Source organism: Perca fluviatilis, chromosome 21, assembly GCF_010015445.1.
Source record: "Perca fluviatilis chromosome 21, GENO_Pfluv_1.0, whole genome shotgun sequence".
NCBI classification, from domain to species: domain Eukaryota; kingdom Metazoa; phylum Chordata; class Actinopteri; order Perciformes; family Percidae; genus Perca; species Perca fluviatilis.
In genome coordinates this window covers 22,610,029-22,634,787 of record NC_053132.1, presented here as the reverse complement: position 1 = coordinate 22,634,787, position 24,759 = coordinate 22,610,029, and the positions used below count along the sequence as shown (strand labels likewise).

At 43.4% G+C, this 24,759-nt stretch overlaps 1 protein-coding gene across 1 annotated transcript; it reads right to left on the bottom strand.

Annotated features, from left to right (window-relative positions):
- Positions 1-3,436: 3,436 nt before the first annotated feature.
- Positions 3,437-6,204, bottom strand: LOC120550961 (transcription factor Sox-9-A-like). The gene is made up of 3 exons (XM_039787976.1): positions 5,393-6,204; positions 4,886-5,136; positions 3,437-4,643 (listed from the first exon to the last, which is right to left on the bottom strand). Exons 1-3 carry the CDS (start codon positions 5,818-5,820, stop codon positions 3,832-3,834), a joined length of 1,491 nt encoding a protein of 496 aa, XP_039643910.1. The 5' UTR covers positions 5,821-6,204; the 3' UTR covers positions 3,437-3,831.
- Between the last annotated feature and the right edge of the window lie 18,555 nt (positions 6,205-24,759).

Sequence of the window (24,759 nt, the reverse complement as noted above, 5' to 3'; positions counted from 1 at the left end):
AGCACTGGTACAACTAGCTATTCTCTTTGGCCAGGATTCAAAGAGCTGCTAACACTGGTTGATTGATGTTAACATTACTGTAGCTAGCTAGCTAGCCTAGCATAAACGTCAGATATCTGTAAACGTTAACAGCATAGTGTAAGTGCAATTGTAATTTAATACTGCAACAAAGACTACTGTACATAATGCCTTTTTAAAAGCAACAGGCGAAAAAATGGTTAACATTCACTTAAATCCCAGTTTGTGTAGTGACAGTATGGGAGTTCAAGGCTGTAGCTTAAATGCGGAATGGAGTTTAACGTATTTGGGCATTCCTCGAGCGGAATGGATTTGACTGACGGCGCTCTGAAAAGTGAACAGACGGATGCGCTGAATTAGAGGTGGTAAAAGTGAGTGGGTCTGATATCATTGGTCTTAAAAAGTGGGTGGGTCACCAACCACGTACAATGGTTCCGCCGCCCATGTTTTCAGATGTCAATACTTTCGCTAACGTTAGGTTGGAGACCTAATTTAATTGTTGGGCGACAGTGTAACGAAAAATGAAACTAGCGGTTAGTCCGACTGGCGTGTGATATGTTGCTGTTGGTAACGTTAGATTTGGTTTCTCAAAGACGCTAGCAACGCAACACAGGTCAGATGGGTCGGACCACTGTGTTTAACGGCCATTTGTCTACCTGGAAGTGATTTTGTGTTAGCAAGACTTCACAGTGATTCGGTTTATACCAACTGTGTTTTCCAGTAGTCAAGTAAAGTTAGTTTTATTTGTGTAACCCAAAATCACACATTTGCCTCGCCGTGATGTACATCCAGTACAACACATGCTGCCCTCTATACCTCGACCCTGTGAGAAACTATCACACACGAGAAGCAGCGCAGGGCTGAATTCATTTCTACTTATTTTATTTGAATGTTTTTAATAGGGACAGTTGGCAATGCTCAACAAGGTCTTCTTTCCCCGCTGATTCTGCCAAGCCCGTTCCATTGGCTGTGGTTTCGCTAGATAGTAGGTAGGGACAGTGGGAATCTCATTCATCCATTCATGCGCGTCACTAATTAGATGACGAGGCATTTGGCCACCTTAAGAGAGTCATAGTTACTCCCTCCGTACAACAGCATTTCAAACTGAATCGAGTTGGAACATCTGTCCTGAATAAGGGGCTTTATACATACAGCGCAACAGGGAAACACCTGCTGAATGAAATGTCACAAAAGAATTCCAATTGTCCCCATCCCCAACAGATCCTATTCTAAATTCTGTGGGCAATGTTGACAAAAACATCTGTCCCTAGGAGGATTTGGAAAATTCCCCTCATTGCCCCTTTCCTGTCTTCAGCTATCCTGTTAATTTAAAGGCCTAAAATGCCCCAAAAAAAAAAATTCTGAAAAAAAAAGACTGTTTATGTGATTGCATCTATGTCCACCCATGCTGGGTTTATATTCCATAGTAACTCTCTGTCTTTGGGGTGGTAACTAATACAAACAGGCTAACCTGAGTGTTCAGCTTAACCTCTGTGCAGTCTGAGTAACTATTATGGGTTTCACCAGCCCGTCTGAAGCTGAAACGTGACAGTATCCCGAGTTGAGTTTTCAGTTTTCACATGCATTCCAAACATGGAGTGCAAAGTTTGAGCTAAAAAAAAAAAATTCTGTGTTACAGTGTGTATGTATCTCCCCCCCCCACTAGTATTTTATCTCAGAACCCACTTTCTTTCTCCCCCTAGTTCCTTCTATTGAAATCAATTCTGATTTATATTTAGTACTTTTACAGCACTTGTTATATCAACCAGCCCCCACCTTCCTCCTCCCTCCGGGTCCCCCAGAGCCCTCCCCCCATCGCTGCTACCAGCTGACAGGGAGAGAGGGAGGTAGAAAATAAAAGGCAAGGGGGGGAAAAAAACAAGGCTTCTGGGAAAACAAACACTAGTCCAGTTTTTTGGCACTCTTCTATTAACCCTTTCACTGACTCTGGCATGTGGAAAACACAAGTAGGATCTGTTGGAAGTCCAACGTGTTTCTCAGCCCGGTGAGTTGTATCCCGATGGACAAATGAGAAACTTTCTTTTTGTTTGTTTTTTTTTAATAGCATTTTCCTTTTTATTGCAAATACATATACAAAAGATTCTTTAAAGACCGTACAAATACATGGCAAGATCACAGAAGAAGAAAGAAAGAAAGAAAGAAAGAAAGAAAGAAAGAAAAAGAAAGAAAGAAAGAAAGAAGGAAAGGAAGGAAAAAAAAAAAAAAAAAAGAGTATTGGGAACATCAGTTCTTTTGATATTGACAGAAAAGGAAATGGAGCTTGTAGAGCACAAAGGATGGACTCTGGTGAGACGTGGGGTAAAGGGGGGAAAGCCCGACAGAAAAAGTGTAAAAAAAATAAACAACCAAAAAAAACCTTGTAACTGAGATAACATTGTTCCAGTTCTTTCAGCCATAGTTTAAAGTCCAACTTTAAAGGAAATTCACAAATGACAAACAATTCGTACACAATTCATTAGATAGCCCCTCCCCCCCCCCTTCAAAAAAAGGCAAATACATACTTAAAATAGACATCTAGATAAGATAAATAAACTAAAAAAAAACAACAAAGGCGATTACAGCGTGTACCATTTTATCAAAGTACCTCCTGGGTTGAAAATCCCCCCAAAAAATAAAAAAAAATAAAAAATATTAAAAAGAAAAGGGGAAAATTATATGCTGCCTACATTGCAAAGAGGACAATTCATTATCATTAGTTATAAGAATAGTATGCAAAATAATTACTTTGAAATAAAATTAAAGCTAATAAATAAATAAAGTTTTAAACTGGGTTTGACCGTAGGGAAGGGATTTGGACACCAGCATGTTGGGAGACTGCAGGGGGGGGGGGAGAGGACACCCGAGGGGGTCAAAGGTGACTTCCTGTAGCTGTCAAACACACGCTGTTAGACGGTAAGTGTAATCTCAGCTGTGGCCATTGCGCGTGCGCGCACACACACACACACACACACACACACATACACACACACACATACAAAAAGTTTGAGAATGTGTAAAAAAAAATCCAAGGCACGGATGGTGGAAAGGGCTGCAGTCTCCCCCCCCCCCAATCGAGACAGCACAGCGTTGTGAAAGCAAGCCTCTCTCTCTCTCTCTCTCTCTCTCTCTCTCTCTCTCTATTGCCTAGTCGCTTCTCCAATGATCCTGATGCGTAACTCGAGGACCCAAATCAACAGCTCAACGGCTTAAATACAAACCATACTTGCTGAATGGCACCGAAAAAGAGTGAGCAACAACAACAACAAAAAGTAAAAACCAACGGAGAGATTCCGCGTATGAAATCGAACCGAGAAAATCGTTTACTGCACTACCGCGAGTGGTCAGTTGCTGAACGGTTTAAAATATAGAGCTTTTTGTTTTGATATCTACAGGTACAAATAATTGCCCATTACCACCCCCCCTACCCCATGGGTTACAAAAACTGCCAGCGTATGAAGAAATAAACTGAAGGGAAACATACACAGTACCTACAGAAATATCAACAATCGATACGTCCTCACAGAGGATTTTTCCTAAGTCTCTTCATCTCTCTAAAAATATATATATATATATATTTATATATATATAGTTTCTATCAAGGTACAATAGCAAGGCACGGCGTGAGCCAATCACAAGTCCAGCTCTCCTCTTCTTCGTATTCAAGTGTCTGATTCAGGGAGACCTTGGAGGAGGAAAACTCTCCCAGTAAAGTAAAGTGTTTTCGGAGTGTGTTTTGTCAGATCTGTGTGGCTGTACATGTCTGTCGTCTCTGAGTGTGCCGGGGGACCGGGGGGTGTGTGGGGTGGGGGCAGCTCAGGGTCTGGTGAGCTGGGTGTAAACCGGCGCCTGCTCCCAGTGCTGCGGGCTGCTCTGAGGAATGGAGGGCACCCCGGCGTTGTCGGCGATGGGCGTGTACATGGGCCTCTGGCTGCCGCTGCTCATGTAGCTGAAAGTCGAGTAGAGCCCCGAGCCCTGCCCCGCCCCCGCGTGGCTGTAGTAGGACGCGGCGGCGGCGCCCCCCTGGTGGTCGGAGTAGTCGTACTGCTGCGCCCTGGAGATGGCCGGGTAGGAGGAAGGCTGGGGGGGGCTGTAGTGCTGCAGGCTGAAGGGGCTGTAGGCGGCGTGCTGCGGCGAGCCCTGCTGCTGCTCGGTGTAGTGGCTCGGGCTCAGCTGCTCCGTCTTGATCTGGGTCCGGTGCTGGGCCTGAGTTGCCTCTGAGTTGCCTGCGCCCCCCAGCGGGGTCAGAGTGTGCTGCTGCTGCTGCCCCGGCTGGTTCTGGCTTTTAGCCAACCACGCTGCGGCCGCTCCCGTCTGCGGGCTGACTGGCGCGCCGCCACTGATGCTGTAGCTGCCGGCGTAGGTGACCGGCGCGGGGTTGCCAGCGACGCCGGGGTGCCCGTTGGGCGGCAGGTACTGGTCGAACTCGTTGACGTCAAAGGTCTCGATGTGGGAGATGACGTCGCTGCTCAGCTCGCCGATGTCCACGTCGCGGAAGTCGATGTTGAGCTGGCGCCCGCCGGGGCCCTCGGGCAGAGAGCGGAGGCCGCCTTCACGCTTCAGGTCCATTTTGCCTGAGCTGATGTCTGTCTTCGGGGTGGTGGGGGGAGTAGGGGGCCCCTGGGAGCCTGCAAGTGAAGAAAATTGACACAGATTAGATTTTTTTTGTTTTGTTTTTTGCTCTTCTTCTTTAAGTCCTTCACTCAAGTTTAGTTCTTTTTAAACAAACCAATGGTGCTGGGGAATGAATTATTTGACTTTTTAAAGATTTCTTAAGTCTTAAGAGGGAAAAAAATGAGGCACTCGAACATGCACTGAGGTGAATGTTGAACTACTGAGGGGGCTGAAAACCACTTTTCTCTCTGCTCACCTGAGTGCTCGCCCGGAGAGTGCACCTCTCCCATGCTGGAGGCCGGGGAGTCCGCCTGCTGCAGGGCTTTGAAGATGGCATTGGGGGAAATGTGCGTCTGCTCGCTGCCGTCCTCTGACTCGCTCTGCCCGTTCTTCACCGACTTCCTCCGCCGGGGCTGGTATTTGTAGTCCGGGTGATCCTTCTTGTGCTGCACCCGGAGCCGCTCAGCCTCCTCCACAAACGGCCGCTTCTCCCCTTCGTTGAGAAGTCTGCGCGTAAAAAAGGATAATCAAATTAACCAAAGTTATTATTACCGGTGCGCTATTTTCATTTCCTTTTTTTCCAAGACAAAAAAAAAATAACTATGCAAATGATTAAAATCAGCTGATTCGGTTTGCAGATAAGATACAATGTGAATGCGCAAAACAGAAAGAGGTCAAATAAAAAAAAAAAAAATGAAAAAACAATCCTCATTACGTCCTAAATCGCTGCGTAAAAGCTAAAAAGCAGAGCGGTCCCACTTACCTCCAGAGTTTCCCCAGAGTCTTGCTGAGCTCCGCGTTGTGCAGGTGTGGGTACTGATCCGCCAGCTTCCTCCGCGCCGCCTGAGCCCACACCATGAAGGCATTCATCGGTCTCTTCACGTGAGGCTTGTTCTTAGAAGATCCGTTAACGCGCACGGGCATAGGCACGAGGGTCCAGTCGTAGCCCTTGAGCACCTGGGACACCGCGTCGCGGATGCACGCGGGGAACTTATCATCCTCGTCCTTCTTGAACTCTCCGTCCACGCCGAGCAGCCCGTTCTCCGACGGCCGGGTGTTCTCGGTGTCCGAGCCCGACACGGACGGGCACGGGGAGCCCGCGGAGTCTTCGGACATGCTCGGGCTCGGGGCGTCGGACAGACACTTGTCTTGTTCCTCCGTCATCTTCAGGTAAGGGTCGAGGAGATTCATACGAAAAACTGTTTGGTGCCAAGTTACGAGTGAAACGGGAGAGTTGGTTCTGCTTTCTCGCGAGAGGAAAAGTCTCTAAATCGACTTTACCTTGCCAGGATGAGTTCGACCAAAGTCTTTCAAAATGAGAGAAGTGCACAGAAAAACGGGATCTCTTTTCTTTTTTCTTTTTTTTGCTTTGCTCTGGTGAGTAAAAACCGATACGGCGCGCGAGTGTCTTTACGCACGAGTTTCGGACAGACTCCTAGGATGATTGCGTGTTCTGCAAGCGGCTCGCGCACTTGAAAGGGCGAAAACAAGCCAGCTGGGTTCGAGTTTGCTTTCAACTCTGCAGCATGAAACGGTAAAGTGCTCCTCTCCGGTCTCCAAGTACAATCCCCAGAACGCGCGAGTGCTTTGAACTGCAAACGTTTCGCATGCGGGCTTTATAAGAGCGTTACCATGGCGCACAGGAAAGCCCGAACCTGATTGGGCGGCAGCATGTGACGCCAGAGTGAAGGAACTTGATCCCATTTTTTCCCCTCTCATAACCAACACACACACACACACACACACACACACACACACACACACACACACACACTAACTTTCTCTCAAACATACACAGACTGCCCACGAGCCAACCAGTATATGTGCAGTTTAATTGTGGTTGCTGGATTTTCCTATATATGTATTTACAAGGCTGTACGGGGATACAATATTTAATCAGACATATGGAATCTGTTTATTTCTGTGCTAAAAGTGACTTTTATTATGAAGAAAGTGTCTAAAAGAGAATAATGCAATTGCAAAAGAGCGTGGCAAGTAATGAGATCAGTCCACAAGAAAGATTGTCAGTTATACTTTTCAATGTATGACATTTAGCACCCTTAACTGCTATACACACATTCTGTCATTAACTTTTAAAAACATTTTCTTGTGTTTCTTAGTGTCTTTCTGCACACTGGGTCCATGCCTACAGTTACAGCATGTGGTCAATAGGGGGAGACAGCAGTCTATAGGAACCCAGTAGGTAGCCTTCCCTAGCTGAGAGGAGGAGGAGGAGGAGGAGGAGGAGGAGGGAGGTGCAGTGCAACAGTTGCTGTCAAACATCAGCTCCTGATTTTTGTATCGCTCTTCTCATTTCCAACAACAGAGCAATGATTCGGTGAATGGAGAATTCTGTTCAATTTGCTGACTGAACAAATTCCACACTGGCCTAAGCTTATTTTTTTTTTAATTATTTTTTTTATTTTTTTTAACCAAATGTTCCTCATAAAGTTGAGAACATTTTAAGAGTTGTGTTACACAGTGTTATAACTTTATTTCCATTTTGAAAACTATACAGATTTCAATTCAGTTCATTTTAGGAAGGGGACAGTGCAAATTAATAACACAAAAAAAAAACATGATTATACATAGGTTAAAAATGCCAGAATTATAGGCAAAAGGCTTGTTTTCATTTGTAGTCCCCTGCCCACGATGTTAAAAAAATAAAAAAATAATAAAACAAAAACAAGACAAAACAAGCAGGGCAGAACTTTGGACAAAACCAGACGCAACACAGAAGCTAAAAGATTAGCAATAAAACGAAGCACAAAGCAGAACAGGTTTCAAAATAAAACGGAGCATAGAGTACAAAGATTAGACGAGACGCGGCTGTTGAGAGCATTAAAAACAATAGTGAACTAAGAGGAAACAATAAGTAAAATACATACATGTTGGCATATCAAAATAACAGAGTACATACATAGTTATAGTGCTGGCATGTACAATGACCATCCATTGTTTTAACTGCTTAGTAAAAGACTTGTAGTCTAGTCAGTTTATTTATAAAGCATGTTTAAAACCAACCTAAACTGAACAAAGTACTGTACAAAGTTATGTTATATTATAAAAACAAATGAATACAATAAAAACATAGACACAATGAACATGATACAAACTACTCACTTTAGTACAAATGTCCCTAAACTAGGGACAACAAGTGGGGGAGGACCTGATATGAATGGGAGGTTTATTCCACAGTCTCGGGGCCACAACTGAAAAGGCACGATCCCCCTTTGTTTGCATCTGAGACTGTGGAATAGCTGAAAGGAACTGATTTAGTTCCCGATTAGTGTAAGTTTTAGCGGAGCTACATTGTTGGTGTTTCTGTTTTGTAGCTAGTTTGCGCTGGAACGCTTCTTAAGAACATTTGCTGACTGATCCAGTTAGATTGACTGGGTCTAAGGGTCCTGGAGGAGTGATGTAGGGTAAGGAGATCAGCGATATAAAGGGGCCAATCCATGTAATGCCTAAAAAACAAGTAACCGTACCTTAAAATCAATTCTATATTTGACCGGTAACCGGTGAAGAGGTAGCCTGGTCCTACCAGACTCTGGTACATTTCATGTGTACAGAGGGTCTGGCCTCTCTCCATTGACAAGTGTTAACTTCCTTGAAGGCGGGTACTCTGTTGAAGTTTAAAACTATTGGATCTGTCCAGAGCTACTCTGGATCTGCCATAACCAATCGCTAAAGTTTGGTCGTGACGTCAGCTTAGCATCGCTAGCGTTAGCCTTAGCCAACTCCTTCACTAGTAACGGAGCGAGCTAGAAAGTCAAACTTTTCCCGAACCCCGTGGGGGGAGGAGGGGCCACAACATCATGGCCACCAACAAAACTCAGCAGAGATTGTTCTTGCTCGGGCTTTAACTTCTGGATATTCGGCAGCGTTGCCACAACGGACCGAATGGCTTCGCTCGCATCTTTCTCCGCCGCCATTACGGAACTACAACTCAAACTAGCGCACGACCTCAGCGTCATCGTTCTCAGCCACTCCCTCTGTTCGCTGATTGGACCGGTAAAGATTTGACCGGAGAAAACCCGCGAATATACCGCAAACCCAGACGGTGTACTGAAGGAAAAGGAAATTTGTCGTACGTAGGAGGGCGGAGCCAGGCTAGTGAAGAGGAGCCAATATCGGGGAAATATGGTCCCTCTTTCTGGTACCAGTCAACCATCTAGCAGCCACATCCTGGACAAGCTGCAGGCAGGATAAAGAGTGGCAAATCCCAGAATATCAGGAATTGCAGTAGTCAATACGAGACGAAATAAGAGCATGAATAACTGTCTCAAAGACCTTACGAGAGGGGAAGGATTTTAGTTTTAGCAATTGTCCTCAGATGAAATTTATTTGTCTGACATGGTATGGGATTGAATTCCACTCTCTAGACCCTCAGATATTTGAAACTGAACTTAACAATTCATTCCAGCACATTTACCTGGTATCCTTCAAAAGTTATTTCAATTTTCTACTTTTCTACTCATTTTGTAAAAGAACAAATCAGAAATAGTGGTATGATTACAATCGTCAGTAGTGGAGGAAGCATTGAAATCCCATCCTTAAGTAAAAGTCCTGCTTTCAAAATCTAAAAGAGAAGTACAGAAGTATTATGGGCAAAATATCCAAAATAAAAGTACTCGCAATGCATCAGAATAGGCCCTTTATATTATATTACAACATATTACAATATTGCATTAATATTACTAATGCATAAATGTGTAAGAAGTATTATAATGCTGCTGCTGGTCATGGTAGAGCAGTTTCTAACTGCTTTACATACCATATGTAGTTTCATATGCAACAATACATCATATGTTGTTTTAAATAGAAAATCCTGCCTGCAACGTAACTAGTATAACTAACTAACTAACTAACTAACTTTAATTGTTAAATGCGTGTAGTCAGGAGTTTCCCCACCATTTGAAGGTACCTAAGACAAATGAATGTATCTAAAAGACTTTTCTCAGATCTAATGATTGTCCCGAGTGGACTTCTTTAGCAGGTAACTTTTTTAGACTAATGAACGTCCGTTACATTCAAGCCGTTGACAAATGAGTTGCTGCAAAGCTAATTAAGACTATCAGCTATACACAACTCTCTCTGGATTTCTCAGCATGGCTGTGTTCAGAAGATTGTGTCGTCCGGTGACTCTCCCGCGCAGAAGCTTTGAGTGAAGATAACGACCTCTTCTGAAGAGTCCATCATGTTTTTTTTTTTTAATCCTCCGTGTCCTCCTTGGCTACTAGCAACTGCGTGGAGGCACATGTATAATCACGGAAGGCTTGTATCATGTGGACGCGCCGACAGTGTTGTCATTACTTCAAATTCCTCATGGGGGCGGCAGAAACTACGCACTATAGCTTTAAGCTTTTTTTTTTTTTGATGTGCTTTTTTTTGATGTGCTTTTACAGCTTTTTAGACACAATTCCATAATAATAATAATAGTCCAAAATTATGTAAACTTGCTTTTTAATTTTGAAAAAACGTAAGCTTTTCTTGAGAAAGGACCCCTGTAACCGCCCGCCAAATACATGCACCTAAATCTTCCACAAACTGAGGTAAAACACTGGTAGTGGAGTCAAAATGGCAAAATTTCCCGCGGCGCTCCGGTATCTCACCTGGTTGAGCGTGCTCCCCATATACTTAGGCTCAGTCTCGGTTTCGAGTCCGACCCGTTGCCCTTTTGCATGTCATCCCTCCTCTCTCTCATCCCTTCAACGTCTTCAACTCTCTTGTAGAATAAAGGCCAAAAAATATTTGGAGTATAAGCAGAAAGTTGCAGAAAACAGAAAAAAAGTACCTCAAAATTGTACTTCAGCTCAGTACTTGAGTAGATGTACTGTCTACTACTGAGATGTGTATATTTTCCCCTTCACTGAACACACACACAAACACACACTCACTCCCTTTGTCCTCTCTTCGGCCAAACGGTGCGACTCTCCAATCAGAGAGTAATATGAAGTGTTCTGCAGTGGCCACTGATGGTAACCTGCCTGCACACGCCCCCTCTGTGGTTGTTTATTATGCTTTGTGGAGATGTGGAAATGTAAATCTCAGTTCAGCCTAATGTGGACAACATGTGCTACCTGAAGTTGCCTTTAATAGCTCACAGATGTCAGGTAGAGCTAATTCCACTGCTCTGCTTGCTCGGTCACTCTGTCACAGCCTTTTTTTCTCCCCCCTCCCAACAGATACAACCCTTTTTTCTTCCTCCCTGTTTTTTCCCCTGTTATGTTGCTTGTTTGCCTTTTACTGCTCAAACTCTGAATCACTCGGTAATTCTTTCTCTCCCTGACCAATTAGGCCTGTGGTTCCAAAACACTACAGCCTAACATCAGCGAGCTCCTTCGTTCCCCGGCTCGGTTTATTTACACGAGACATGCTTATTTAAGATACTCGCTTTGAACACAAATAGAAGGGAGCAGCTCTGGCTCGGCGTTAATAGCTCGTGGGACGACGCTGCGGTCGCGTGCGAGCGGCGGGCCGTCACACAAGGCCACCAAAACGCAAAAGCGTGTTTGCTTGTAGAGCTACAGGGGCGTGAACGCATTGACTCACAGAGCAGAGGGGTGGAAAACGTGGTGTCGCTATTGACAGAGCAAATACGGTTAATAGAGGCGTGCAAAGAAGACGGAGGGAGAGGACAGGGGAACATCAGAAGTGTAAATGGAAGGAGGAGGAGGAGGAGGAGAAGAGAATGTTGGTGATAATAAGAAAAGCAAGACCATTAGTTAGACGGACAACTACGTGAAAGAACAACGCGTTCTCACTCCCGACTTGTCAAATACTGACGCTTGGTCAGGACCCATTGGCGTCACTTTTCAACATGCTGGGTACCCCTTTTTTCGCACCATTTTTCAACATGCACGATCAGGATCCCCTGGTGTCACTTTTTAACTCTCTGGGTACACCTTTTGGCATCATCGCCTTTTGGCATCTGTGACTCAGGTTGCCTACCAATCGGAAGGTTAGGGTTGATGTTATCACTTTTTAACGCTCCGTGTCAGTATCCTTTTTGGCGTCAGATATAAATGCGCTGGGTACAACTTTGGCGTGATTTTTCCAGGTCGATTGGTCAGGACCCCTTTTAACGCACTGGGTACCCCTTTTTGCTTCATTTTTCGACGTGCTTGGTCAGGATCCCTTGACGTCATTATTCAACGCACAGGGTGAAAGAACTTCGTTATGGTTAGGAAAGGATCATGGGGGAGGGGTTAAAAGATAGGACACAAACCCCAGTCTCCTGGCTGAAAGTCTTGTGTTGTTTGACCCATCCACCACCCCAACCTTGCGCTGAGTTTTAGTCTTAAATACTACTCTCTACCATTGTTGCCCTTGATACTAATTATAAAGGACTGAATTAAATGTTGTTGTACATGTACAATGAGAATAAAAATGATTCTGTTCGGTTACACTTTACTTGAAGGTATCTACATAAGAGTGACGTGACACTGTCATGAACGTGTCATAAACATAAACAAGTCATAAACGTTGATGACAGAACGCTTCTTTTAGTAAGCGTCATTCGGTTTTTGTCATGAGAAATGATGGTTAGGGTTAGGGTTAGGGTTCATGTGTCATGACTGTGTCATGTGTTCATGACAGTGTCATGACACTCTTATGTAGATACCTTCAAGTAAAGTGTTACCTTCTATTCTACTCTATTCTGTTGCTTTGCCCAGTGCATCCAATATGGTTGTAAAGGGTGCCTTGTGCGTCGGTATGTGGCGGTGAGGGCCAATGACCAGCCGTCAGTATGTTAACTAGTTGGGAGTGAGAGTGAACAGCTTGGAACGAACCCTTTCCTTGTACACCGGCAGGGAAGAGTAGCTGCTCAGCTGTTACCTGGCAGATCTGCACCCCTCAAACACACACGCACAGACACACACATTGTGACATCATAAATGACCTCCACTCCCACGTGATATCTTGTCAAAAATGCAACAAAACAAATCTGAGATCAGCATATGGTTGAACACACTCCTCCTCCTCCTCCTCCTCCACATGTCACACAGGCAAGTTAGCCTCCAAAAAGTGATTCATATGACAACTGTTGGGTAATAAATTCAGTACGCTCAACTATCTAAAGTGAATATGTAACATCACATCTGGAACTTTTCACCAATTGTCTTTCTGCTTTCAAACAATCTCAAGTTTCCAACAGTTTGCGAGAGCTCTGTCTGCGGTTTCAAAGCTGCTGAAGGATGAAGGTGAAGTCCATTCAGTGGTGTTTTAGGGGCTGACCAGAGGCTGGATGGGTACGACCGGCAGGCAGGCAGGCAGGGCGAGTTCTTGGGAAACTTCTCATCTTGACTTGGAGCTACAGCGTCAAAAATCTGAGCAAACAGTGGGAGTCAACTGCTAAACCCTGTCTGCTTTTCTTTGGGAGTCCCATCGGGCCTGCTTTGCATTTCTGAGCTTCACAGCTATAGGGAGTGACAGATGTGTGTCCAGGTTTTCTGAAACGCATTCTATTTCAAATAGGCAACGTTTGCCAAGTTAAACATTAGTATATTCATTTAAAATGACTTGTATGACCCAGCTAAATTGACCATAACCCAATGGAATTATCTTTGGGAGAGTTCTGAAGAAATTTCCCACTAGTTGTGTTGTTTTCTGTCAGAAAGGGCATATACGCTACGTTCACGCAGTGTCTGCAGAATTGGAAGAACCGGAAACCCTTCTGGTGTAACTGAAGACGGATACTAAGATACAGCACTTCAATGTCGTGTTACTGCATACGACTTGCTCCAAAGTTCAGCAGGAGGTAGTTATTGGTGAAGTGAAAATAGTTAAAATCATACTGGACATGTGGATGAACAGCAGAGAATTAGTTGCAGTAGTCGTTTGGTAAGTTTCTATGGATGTTTTCATACATTTAGCCATATAACTTTAGGTTGCCTTTGGAATCCATCCAAGGACGCAAACTAAACATGAGGGTGGAGTATTTTCATTGGAGTATTTAACGATTTTGCTCCATTTGCTGTGGAACAACTGCATCCTTAACTGTTGTAGCACAGAGTCCTGTCCTCGACTAAATAAATTCTTAATCGACTAACGCTCATATGATTTAGTCGACTAATAAGTTGATTTGATCGGTAGATCTGTGTGCTTTGAGTGGCCGTTAAAGGTGCAGTAGGTAAGCCTTATAAAACTAACTTTCTGTCATATTTGCTGAAACTGGCCCTATGTTCCAGTAGAACTACATGAAGCAGGTAATTTAAAAAAAATTGGTCTACTCTGGCACCACCTACAGCCTGTAGTGCGATTTGCAAAAATCCACTACTCCCTGTTCAGATGCACCAATCAGGGCCAGGGAGGGGGTGTCTAACTGCGTGTCAATCACTGCTCATGCACACACATTAATTCTCCCGTGTGGGGGGGAGGGGCTTAGGAGACCGCTTGGGCTTTAGCGGAAAGGGGGGAGGGACTGAGAACTTGTCGATGTTCAAATTTTTTGGCTAAGTCTTCGCAATCCTACCTACGGCACCTTTAAGACTAGAAAAGCGCAATATGAACACAATCCATTTATCATCTGTAAAACTGAGTACCCCTTTATCAGAAATGTGCTCAAAAGTTTCTTGGAAATGAATCATTCAGCATGAAAAAGCATAAAAAAAATGACTAATCGACTGAATAAATCTTAGTCAACCAAAATGGCCGATTAGTCGACTAAGAGTCCAGTTTTGGACCCGCAAAGCTCCGTCCCAAAACGGACCCGTTAACCACGATTATCAAAGTCAAAACTGGACGCGACCCGTTAATACAAGTCCTGTGACCCGTTACACAACCCTTTGTTTGTGAGTTGCCCGCGGGTACCCGACCCTGTGCTCTCCGTGGTAGCCCGGTTCCAGGCCTGTGAATCTGCACCCACCTCTCTTTTTTTTCCTTCAATTTAAATGGGTCTGGTGTTGTGCTCTTTGGAACAACCAATCCCATCAAAGCTTTGTTAGAGGTAGGAGGTAACCTTCTTTTCTCAGAGCCAGAAAAAATCGCTCCATCCATGAAAACTGAGGACATTGAAATGGCGACAAGCATGGACGAGATTGATGCAGTCGACTTACAGAACTAACAGCTCATGCATTGGTGTATTTCTATCATCATTGGATAGACCTTCACTTCTTAAGGATCTTATAATGCTATAAATTGCACCTTATTAAATGTATGACCATAACATGTCTGTGGCAGTTGTGTGCTGCCAGCAGGGAGAACAGAAGAGGATCAGAGCTCTGGAAGAATCTGGAGGAAGCATCTCATGTCTTGGTGCCTGTAGCTTTCAGATAGGTGTGACGTGCCATTCTTTAGAAGATCTGGAGTGATTAACCGCCGCCGCGAGCCTGTGTGTGTGTCTGTTCCCCTCTGATCTGAGTGTCTGGGCAGCGGGTGTCTGTTGACTGAACGTCATTCTGTTCATCGTGCTGTTTAAACAGCACTTAGAAAAGACCCAGGCAACTCCCGGGGAGAATTGCTCAGTCTGCCATCCATCACTGACCCAGCTCCTGCTGCCACACTCTGCCTCCGTGGCTCTGCTTCTGTCTCGATATTGCAATTTCCTTGCTTTTCTTTTTGCTTTCCAAGTGATTAGCTAAGCAAAACCCCTGGGCTGAAAAATCATGATTATGCCATCCAAAAGTTACCTCTTCAGACTAAATCGTGCAGAAAGCAGACCCGATCACTTCATGCCCACTTCACGCATTTCCCAGCAACCCGAGTTGTTGCTGATGAAAATATGTGCATTAGCGGATTGCACCGCGTTGTACGCGAGGTCGGAGAAGCGAGAGGAAACCCAATGCGCTCGGTCTGAGTCGGGGGAAAAAAGCCGCAGAGGAGTACCGTTTTCCTCCAAAGATACGGCTTGTGCAAACAGCCCTCGCTTTAACAATAACAATGGTCTCACCCAGTCAGGCCAAGCTAACTAATGACAGATCCACACCTTAATGCTGAGCAGTTGTTTGGGTTTAGGCGAGAGAGGATGTGTGTGTGGTGGCGTGTGAGGTGTGTTTTTTTTTTTTTTTGTGGGGGGGAGAAGAATGGCTGTTGTCAGCAGGTGGCTCGTGCCTCTGGAAAACTCCCCTCCTTCCTTTCCTTCCCCGGACAGAGAGCAGCACCCATGATCCGGGCGGAGATTGAGGGAGAAAAATCTCTTGACACAGCGAAACGCTACTCTCAGCGACAGAGGACATCCAACCATAACGCAGCACATTTTTACAGCTTATTGAATTGTGCAGGAGGCAGGATGGGGCGGGGGAGGGAGGGAGGGAGGGAGGGAGCGCAGACGTCTAAAATGATTCCTCAGTGTGTTTTTGGTCCTCTGTAACAGTTACAGCTTGTCTCTTGGCCAGCGGTGCTCCATTTCCTTTCTGGGCCCCTCTCTGTCTTCACAGTTGTGGTTGATGGTAATTGATGCCTTGCCGTTTGTAATGATTTGATGTGCTTACGAGGTTTATGTGGTGTCAGGTGGAGGCTAATCTAATTTTAGCTGAATGTGCATTGTCAATTCACAGGCGTCTCTCTCGAGCCAGAGGAGATGCCTCATCACAAACGTTATGTGTAAGTATTCTATGAAATACATGGAAGAAGCATGTTGTATACTGTAGGGAATGTATTGAACATGGGATGGGATTTCCCCCTTTCTGGTCTACATATCTCTGCCACTGCTGAATTATTTTTATCCCCAGTGGGGACAAAATGTATCCCCCCCCCCCTTCATATTGATCAATACTAGTTCACCAATAGACCATTATAAACCTAAAACAGAAGTATTTTAAACTAAGTAAAGGGCTGTAACTAGCCTGGTTGACACCAGACCCTTCTCAGTTGTAACTGAGAGTGGGTCTGGGCAAGGTTCATTCACAGCAGGGGCGCCACCAACGGACGCCCCTTTGGAAATGGTTCGCCGCGCAAATGCCTCTGGGATAGTCCTTCAACCAATCAGACCAACAAGGGTGACGTAACCGCGACAGCAGCATCAACGGGTTGCTGCGCTTCAGTGGCCGCCATGTTGAATGTAAACAAAAAGCTGCTCGCCGTCGCTGCGCTACCGTCATCCTGTAAAGCCCTGCTCAACGGTTGCGATTGGTGTAAAGCCCACCTCAACGGTTGCGATTGGTGTAAAACCCGCCTCAACGGTTGCGATTGGTGTAAAGCCCGCCTCAACGGTTGCGATTGGTGTAAAGCCCGCCTCAACAGTTGCGATTGGTGTAAAGCCCGCCTCAACGGTTGCGATTGGTGTAAAACCCGCCTCAATGGTTGCGATTGGTGTAAAGCCCACCTCAACGGTTGCGATTGGTGTAAAGCCCGCCTCAATGGTTGCGATTGGTGCCTTGATTTGGAAAAATTTGAAATGGGCTTGAATGGGCTCTTGGCCAGTCTGACTTGCAGAGCAAATCTCAAATTTGCCGTCAGGGTTTTCTCAGGCTAGGCTGTAATGCTGCCCCAGTTAAGTTTAGGAAAAAGATCGTGGTTAGGGATTAAAACAAGAAACGAATGAGCGCCTGGGTGAAAGTATATATTTTGCCTGGCCGAGTGGCTCTATATCCATGGTATTGCAAGGGGGATTTCATTCTTGCTTGTTTTGTTTTCTTGTGCATGATCAAAAAACATCCCCTCGTCTTTTATTTTTTTCTTCACAAATCGCACCCTGGGTGTAAGTGTAGGCTATATCTAGAGTATTTTCCCTCTCTACCTTGCAGTCAGACAGCCTTTTCCGAGGGGGGAACTGAAGCCGTAGCGCTCTCTTTAAAAGCCACCAGACCCCATTGAAGACCAAACAGTGATTTTACCTCGCAGAACGCAGGGGTTGCAGGTCTGTCAATCCCTTCGTCGGTTAGTCTGTTGGTGCTATTGTGTGACTTTAGTGTATCCGAACTATCCCTTTTAAAATTCAATTTTCTGATGTGTCAGCTAAAGGATATGCACATGTTCAGTTTTCATGAATCTCATTCGCAAAGCAGACCTGAGACAGAAGCAACACAGAGAGACACAGGGCGATACATCTGATGTTACATTGTGGAGAAAAAACACAATGTTTAATTCTAGTGGAATTAACTGAATCTTGAATTAATAATAATAATAATAATATTTTACATTTATATAATTTAATAATTATGTTTATTCACATCAGAGTTGAATCTTACGTTCACCAACAAGGGTACACACATGGCTGAATTCCACATTGTGGTGTTATTTTCGCCACCGGTGTGGGCGGGACTTAAATGATAGGATGGAAGTGGGCCATAGTGGGATGTGATTGGCCAGAAAGGATACAGCTACAGCTGGAATTTACACAAAATTACACAAAATCTCGCAAAATCTAATCTAATATGATAATATAATTTATAATAACAATAATAATAATGAGCGCACCAAAGTTTTGATATTTTTCGACAGATACAATGGATCAGGATAAACCTTAAACAAACAAAACATTAAAAAAGTAAATGTTTAACATTACAAATACAGGACTCCTTGCTTTTTTTGAGATTGTTGCAGCCCAAAATGCCTGATTTTGCGGGAGCTTTTGTAAAACATTTCGTTTAAAGTTGCGATGTCTTTTTGTATGTTTGTTGCAATGAAGTTGCGGGAGACAGTGAAAGTTGCAAAAAAAGATGTGATTTTTTTTTTTTTATAGTTCTTTAAAAATAAAAGGAAACTTGTTTTGGGGAGAATAAAATTACTCTGGGCTGAGTTTACCTAGTAACCTTACCAAAAAGGCTCAGGATGCTGCAAATGTTGGTATAATATGAAAATGGCTGGTGGATTTAATTAATTAATTAAATTTCCTATCCTGGCCTGGGACACACATTCATACGGTTTGATAAAGTACTTATTGGAATTTACGTCACATCATTGCACTTAACGATAATGAGCGTAGCTGTCCTCCATTTAGGTCATTGTGTCATTGTGTCGTCTCATCAGTGTTTTTTCCTGCATCCACCGTGTGCGGCGCATCAGTAGCGGGGGGGGAACTGTATGAGCAGCAGCCCGGCCCCCGCCCGCTGCAGCCAGCCGACAGGATTCAAACAGCAGCAGCTTTCAGCGACTTTTGAGTGAAAAATTGTTACAGCATACATTGAATTTAAAATGTGTACAGGTTGGCAGGACGGTCTGAAATGTTTTGCACGGGCTTTTGCTGTACGTTTTGTTGGTAAATGTGAGATGTTTGAGTCTCATCTTCATATTGGAATTTCGGAAACAAGCTCTCTCTCTTACTCCCGCTTGGGGGTGGCACTCAGAGTCCTTTTATCCTGACGTAAAGTCTGGCACGTGGGACTGCTGGGATTGGTTGAAGTCGCGGGAAACTCTGGTTATTGGTCAAATTTGCGGAAAAGTTGCGGTGATTGTGAGTCACACCAAAGTCAAGGTGATTGGTTTGAATTTGTGTGAATTGGCGCGATCGCGACATCACGAAATCCTGGAGGGACTGATTATTATGTTCTGTTCTACAGCACTGTGTTGAGCTATTCTTTGATATTTTATTATATATATCTAAAATGTGCAATACTGCAGCAGCTTCTTGCAGAGTCTGTGAAGAATAGCTGGTACCTTGGTATACCATAGACATATAATTTCATATTATTGCACAACCACATTGAATCATTACTTGAAAGGGATCAAACCTGCTTCCTTTCATTTGAATGATGTTTGGTGGTCCTGCGGAGAACTTGCATTCTTCCTGCTCAGAAACACAGAGATCTACTTAATTAAACGGTGATGATAACTGGCTCACTTTGGCTGTGTCCCTCCATCCTGCTTTAACCACAGCCATCCAGATTAAAAGGCCACTTTTAAAGGAAGGCAGACTTTAAAGCGCCCATATTATGCTCATTTTCAGGTTCATAACTGTATTTTAAGGTTTTACCAGAATAGGTTTACATGGTTTAATTTTCAAAAAACACCATATTGTTGTTGTACTGCACAGCTCTCTCTCACTGCTGCAGATCCTCTTTTCACCTGGTTTCTGTTTTAGCTACAGAGTGAGACCTCTTTTCATCTTCTTCTTCTGTACTATCTTTGATTGCACTCGCACATGCGCAGTAGCTCAAATGTAGATCATGTCAGCTAGCTAACTCTCGAGACAGTAAAAGAAAGGCTGTTTCTCCAACTTTGGTCAGTTACAAGGCAGGATTAGCTGGGAGACTTCTAAATGAGGGCGCACATGTAAGTAGTTCTTTTGTAGATTATGGTGAACTTGTGTGTGTTGTAGCAGTGTTTTGCTATTGAGAACGACGTAGCATGCTAGCGTTAGCATTAGCCGGCTAACGCTAACGCTACGAGCTAACTGTTGTGGTTAGCCAGCTCATTTCGGACTGTGACGTCACAGTCCGAGCCGATTTTGAACAGCTCACCAGGAGACTGAAAGCAGGACACATTCAGAAACTGTATCTCACTCAAAACAGCATGGATGGATTTTTTTCAAAGTTTGTATGTGTGTGGAAGCACCAGAGACACAAAAGAACACCCCAAATCCCAGAAAAAGTGTTTTTTTCATAATATGGGCACTTTAAAGGTACACTGTGTAGTGTTTTAAGTATTGTATTAGCTAAAATCAATGTCTTCATTCATAGATATGTCCTCATTGGTGTAAAATGACATCTGCCAATGATCTGACTTATCCTCATAAGCAAAGAATTTCTTATCTGTATTTACATTGGACGGGCAAGTCCAAGGAGGCTTCCGTGTCGTTCCGCCATTTTGAAAAACTATAATCGCTGAGAGGGACATAAAGCACTAGCCTACCTGTCTCGCTAATCCACAACGCGTTTTCATGACCGAAACCAGCTGAAACGGAGAAGGAGATCAGTGAGAGGCGCTTGTCACTGCCATTATGGAGGATCATACTTATACCTAGCCACAGGAGAAAGAATCCTCGTCGCCAAAAAAAAACGAAAATTGGAAGACACGTTGTCATAGCTTCTTGGTGCATAATGGCTACCGTAGTTGCAACAGCATTTGAAAAAGCGAGGCGCTAGAGAGCGCTATTCGTTTGAATGCAAAATACAATTTCCCCACTAGATGGGAGAAATTCCTACACAGTGTACCTTTTAAGAAAAGTTTAATGACAAAAATAGTTATGGCCAATTTTGCCGAACAGAAAAGCCAGTTGGCAAGCAGTGTTAAGAATCACATTGCACAATCTCCCCACTGGCATTAATGCTGCTTATATTCTGCAGAGGAACCTTTTGGTTTTTATACACTTAAAATTACACACAGGTATTATGTGACGAGTGTTTCTCCACCAGCTCATTACCAGTTATTGTTTCTTTTTTTTATTGGTTGCAGGAAAATGTTTGTAGAAGTCATTTGTCATCCATGTAATCAACTTCAGAAACATGCTGCAGTGCCATATGCTGCTTAGCTCTTCTGAGGGTGTTAGCATGCTAACATCTGCTAGTTAGTGCTAAACACAAAGTGCAGCTGTTATAAGGTCTGCAGCCATTTGGTCATAAACCAAACAAATTGAAAATGAAAATAAAAGTAATTTGGATTCATTCTCTGTGGACCATGACTGTCTGTTTAATATTATACAGGCAATCTATCCAATAGCTGTACATTTATTTTACACTGGAGCAAATAAGTGGACTGACCATCTGACCGGCATAGCCATGTAGTCAACTAGGTCCTTAAATCTTTATTTTTTAAGTGAAATGTCTCCTTGGGTGAGATATGTTCATTTGAGTCCAACATAAACCAATGTTTTTTGATTATGCACAACAAAATAAAACATGCAAGAAATTAAACTATTAAATCCCCCATCTAATACCCTGGATATACAGTAGTGCCTCTCAGCCTCATGCCAAAACACTTAAATATACACTTCAACATTCAGTGGAAAATAATCTCAAAATGAAATAACACAACGTGGTGTCAACATAAAGTACAGCGCTTTCAAACCAGAGAGCGGAGTTCACTTTGCGGCAAAAAAAAACACACCTTCACCCAGGAAACGCTCGTTCATTCCTCAGGAGTGTTTTAATCTAAACCACGATTTTATTTCTAAACTTAAAGGACAAATCCAGCGCAAAATGAACCTAGGGGTTAATAACATGTGTCCGAGTTTGACCGTTTTTATTGCAAACTGCTAATTAGCTTATAATGCTAGTCGTCGGGGCATGGCTAAAGTAAAACAGAAATTGCTATTTCTATACCACTAACAAGGCTCAAAATAGCGCCACACTTCCACGGTAGCATAATGAGGGTCCCTACATGTAAACCGAAGCATTAAGAACTTTGTAAGTGTACAGACAGTTTATTAAAAAGATAGGTTAGAAAGACCGTACCGTTCACGTATACGTCACAACCAGTCAATCGACGAACGCATGAAAACATATCCCAGAGTCAAACTCGGACACGTGTTATTAACCCCTAGGTTCATGTTGCGCCAGATTTGTCCTTTAACTAGATATTTTGGTGCCTAAACTTGGTGGCATGATGCTCACTTTTTCTGGCTAAACTCCACCACCATATCCACTATTGGTGAAGTAGCATTGAGTAGATTTTGTCCCCATCGGGGATACAAAATTATTCAGCAGGGATATGTAAACCAGAAATGGGGAAATCCCACGCATCCCCCCCGGCAAATCGCACCAGGCCAAAAGCTCATACTGCTACCCTAAGAAAATGCATTTATATCATCCTGATATGTTTTTATGTTGCTTGTAGAGATCACTTGGTATTATGCACAACAGTACTTTAGCAAACAGCTGCAGTAGCAGAAAGTGTGAATTACTAAATGGTAACTTGCAATTTCCCCAAAAGATACAGTCTATATAATACGTTTAAGGGTTTTTAAGGTGTTCTCAGGCTTTTTCAGTTGTATTAGCAGATTTCAGGACTCTGACATTGTGTGGTGTACAGTATAGGCGTGTATTCCTCCTTAATAAGCGGCACCACACAGCAGCAGTTAAAGGGGCTTTTATTTTCATTCTTCATTCATTCTCAGGGTTTTGTTATTTGTGGTTAAGCCTGAAAAAAACTTAGGTAAATGGCATCCATTATTATTTCGACTGTGAGCTGTTGTCTATTGAAACTACATTGGCGATATTATCATGGCAGGCTAATGAAGCATTGGTGGTGATGATGATAAGAAAGGATGATTTTATCTTTCTATTTGTATAAATTCCAAGAAAATATGCTAAAATCTGTCACTACAATGAGCATATGTTATCTTATTTTTTTCCCAAACTCAATGTGCTTCTGGTTTGGCCTATACAATACATCATCATGGACCATTCCACATCGATAGGAGTGATTAAAGTAATATATCGACACTGGAATAATCATTCTGTTTTGTCCGTTGGCTTGAGAACAAACTTTCATTTGTTGCTGATGCTGCTTGGTTGATCATAGCCCCATTACTTCTTTTTTTTATAGTTTCAGGTTTGAGCAGAAAATAGTTAATTTTTACAAAGCATAGTACAGCTTGAAACATTTTGAAATCTAGATCACCAAGAAGTGGATCAACACCACTTTTAACCAAGCAAATACTATTTTGTGGTTGTTTAAAAAAAAACATACATAATGCTTAGATGGCTAGATGATGGCTTTGTTAAAAATGCTAAATATTATGTGCATGTTTCAACATTTCACTCCGTGTTGCTGAATATAGTAATTTATGTTCAACTGTAACTCAAAGTGGAATTCAAAGCAGAACATTGAATGTGTCCTTTCAGCATGTTCAGAATTAGAAATTCTCCAATACTCCAATCCAAAATGTTCAGTGAAATTGTTGGCAGTCAAAAAGAGCAGCAGCAGGTGCACAAACGTACATTTCCTTCATTGAGCTAATGTTGTCAACATTTGATCTGTCTTTATGACCCAAAAGTGGGAGAAAGTTAACTTTACCACCAATCTTCATCCATCTTTGAACATGTTTTTCCCATTTAGACTAATAAACATGTGGTGTGCTGGCGACCGCATACTGTAACAATGTGAATGCAGCATGACGTCATTAGCGAGTGTGTGTTTGAATAAGCACACCGCACAATTAGATCTCCTTTTTGTGCATTGTGGGCGAGCTTGCGTGGATGTTACAGCGGTACCAAGCTGTGCTCAAGTAAAACAAGCCAGCTGTGGTATCACGTCCAATCCTGATTTGCCACATCTGGACTCATCACCTTATGAGCTTTCATATGGTCAAAGTCTTCCTCCAGTATCCTGATCAGTTGATTCCAAACTAAGCTTCTCTGAGCAGAGTTTATCTCCCAAAAGCTCTGTGTGATTGTCTCCAGGAGGCACAGTCCCAGTCTAAATAAGATTCAGATGGCAGCCAACAAATCCATTGTCAGGAATCGCTTGTTACCTCTACTTTACCTTTTTAAACCAACAATTGACTTGTGAGGTTTGATTTGAATTTCTCAAATTGTTGTGCGAGGTCACGGCTAGTGGGGCTTTAAAGAGGTATTGCGTAGGAAATGAAGAATGGCAATTTGTTTTTTAACCATTGGAACGGGCAGCGAACCTACTTACTCCCCTTAAAGCATCAGCTTCGTGACATTTTTTTTTTTTTGCGTAAGCCATGTTTCCAGTTCAATTACTGTCCTCTTATGTAGCTCAATGAACAGTTCACGTTCTCCACTTGCAGCTAAACATGTCTGCACTTGAATTTAGCTTTAAATGAAATAATCCACCGAATGGTTTATGTTCTACAATGTGTAAACATGCAATAAGTCATTTTGCATCACCCTGGGGAGGATGATGAGATCGGCAGTTACTATTGACTCAGAATGTCCACTCCAAAAACTCTCCGCCAACACGACCGCCAAGTCCAATCTGTTTAGCCTCAATAATAATTCTAAGCTGGATTTCTTCCTACTGTTTGGATAGCGCCAGTTGTCTGTGCCCATACGGGTCATTTTGCCTCTTTCTTTACACCGCTACAGTACCATTCTCCCCGCTCTAACCGGTCTCTGTCTGCACCGCCTCTGCTGGTGTTACATGTGGCGATTTCTGATTTCTCGCCATCAAAATGTCTTAGCGTACCGTAGCAATCACGGAGCACGAAAGAAGACAACTTGAGGAGGAATAGGTGCAAAGAGAGTTCATCCTTTTATCAGCTGAAAGTTTTTTTTTTTTTTAGATGAATGCAGAGGTAGAACTCACTTACTGTAAGAGCAAGTCAGTGTTAGTGACTGG

Coding starts and splice junctions, on each gene's coding strand:
- LOC120550961 (XM_039787976.1), bottom strand. CDS start 5,820: ATGAATCTCCTCGACCCTTACCTGAAGATGACGGAGGAACAAGACAAG. Junction 5,137..5,392: donor ACTCTGGGGAAACTCTGGAG/GTAAGTGGGACC, acceptor TTTTACGCGCAG/ACTTCTCAACGAAGGGGAGA. Junction 4,644..4,885: donor CTCTCCGGGCGAGCACTCAG/GTGAGCAGAGAG, acceptor CTTCACTTGCAG/GCTCCCAGGGGCCCCCTACT.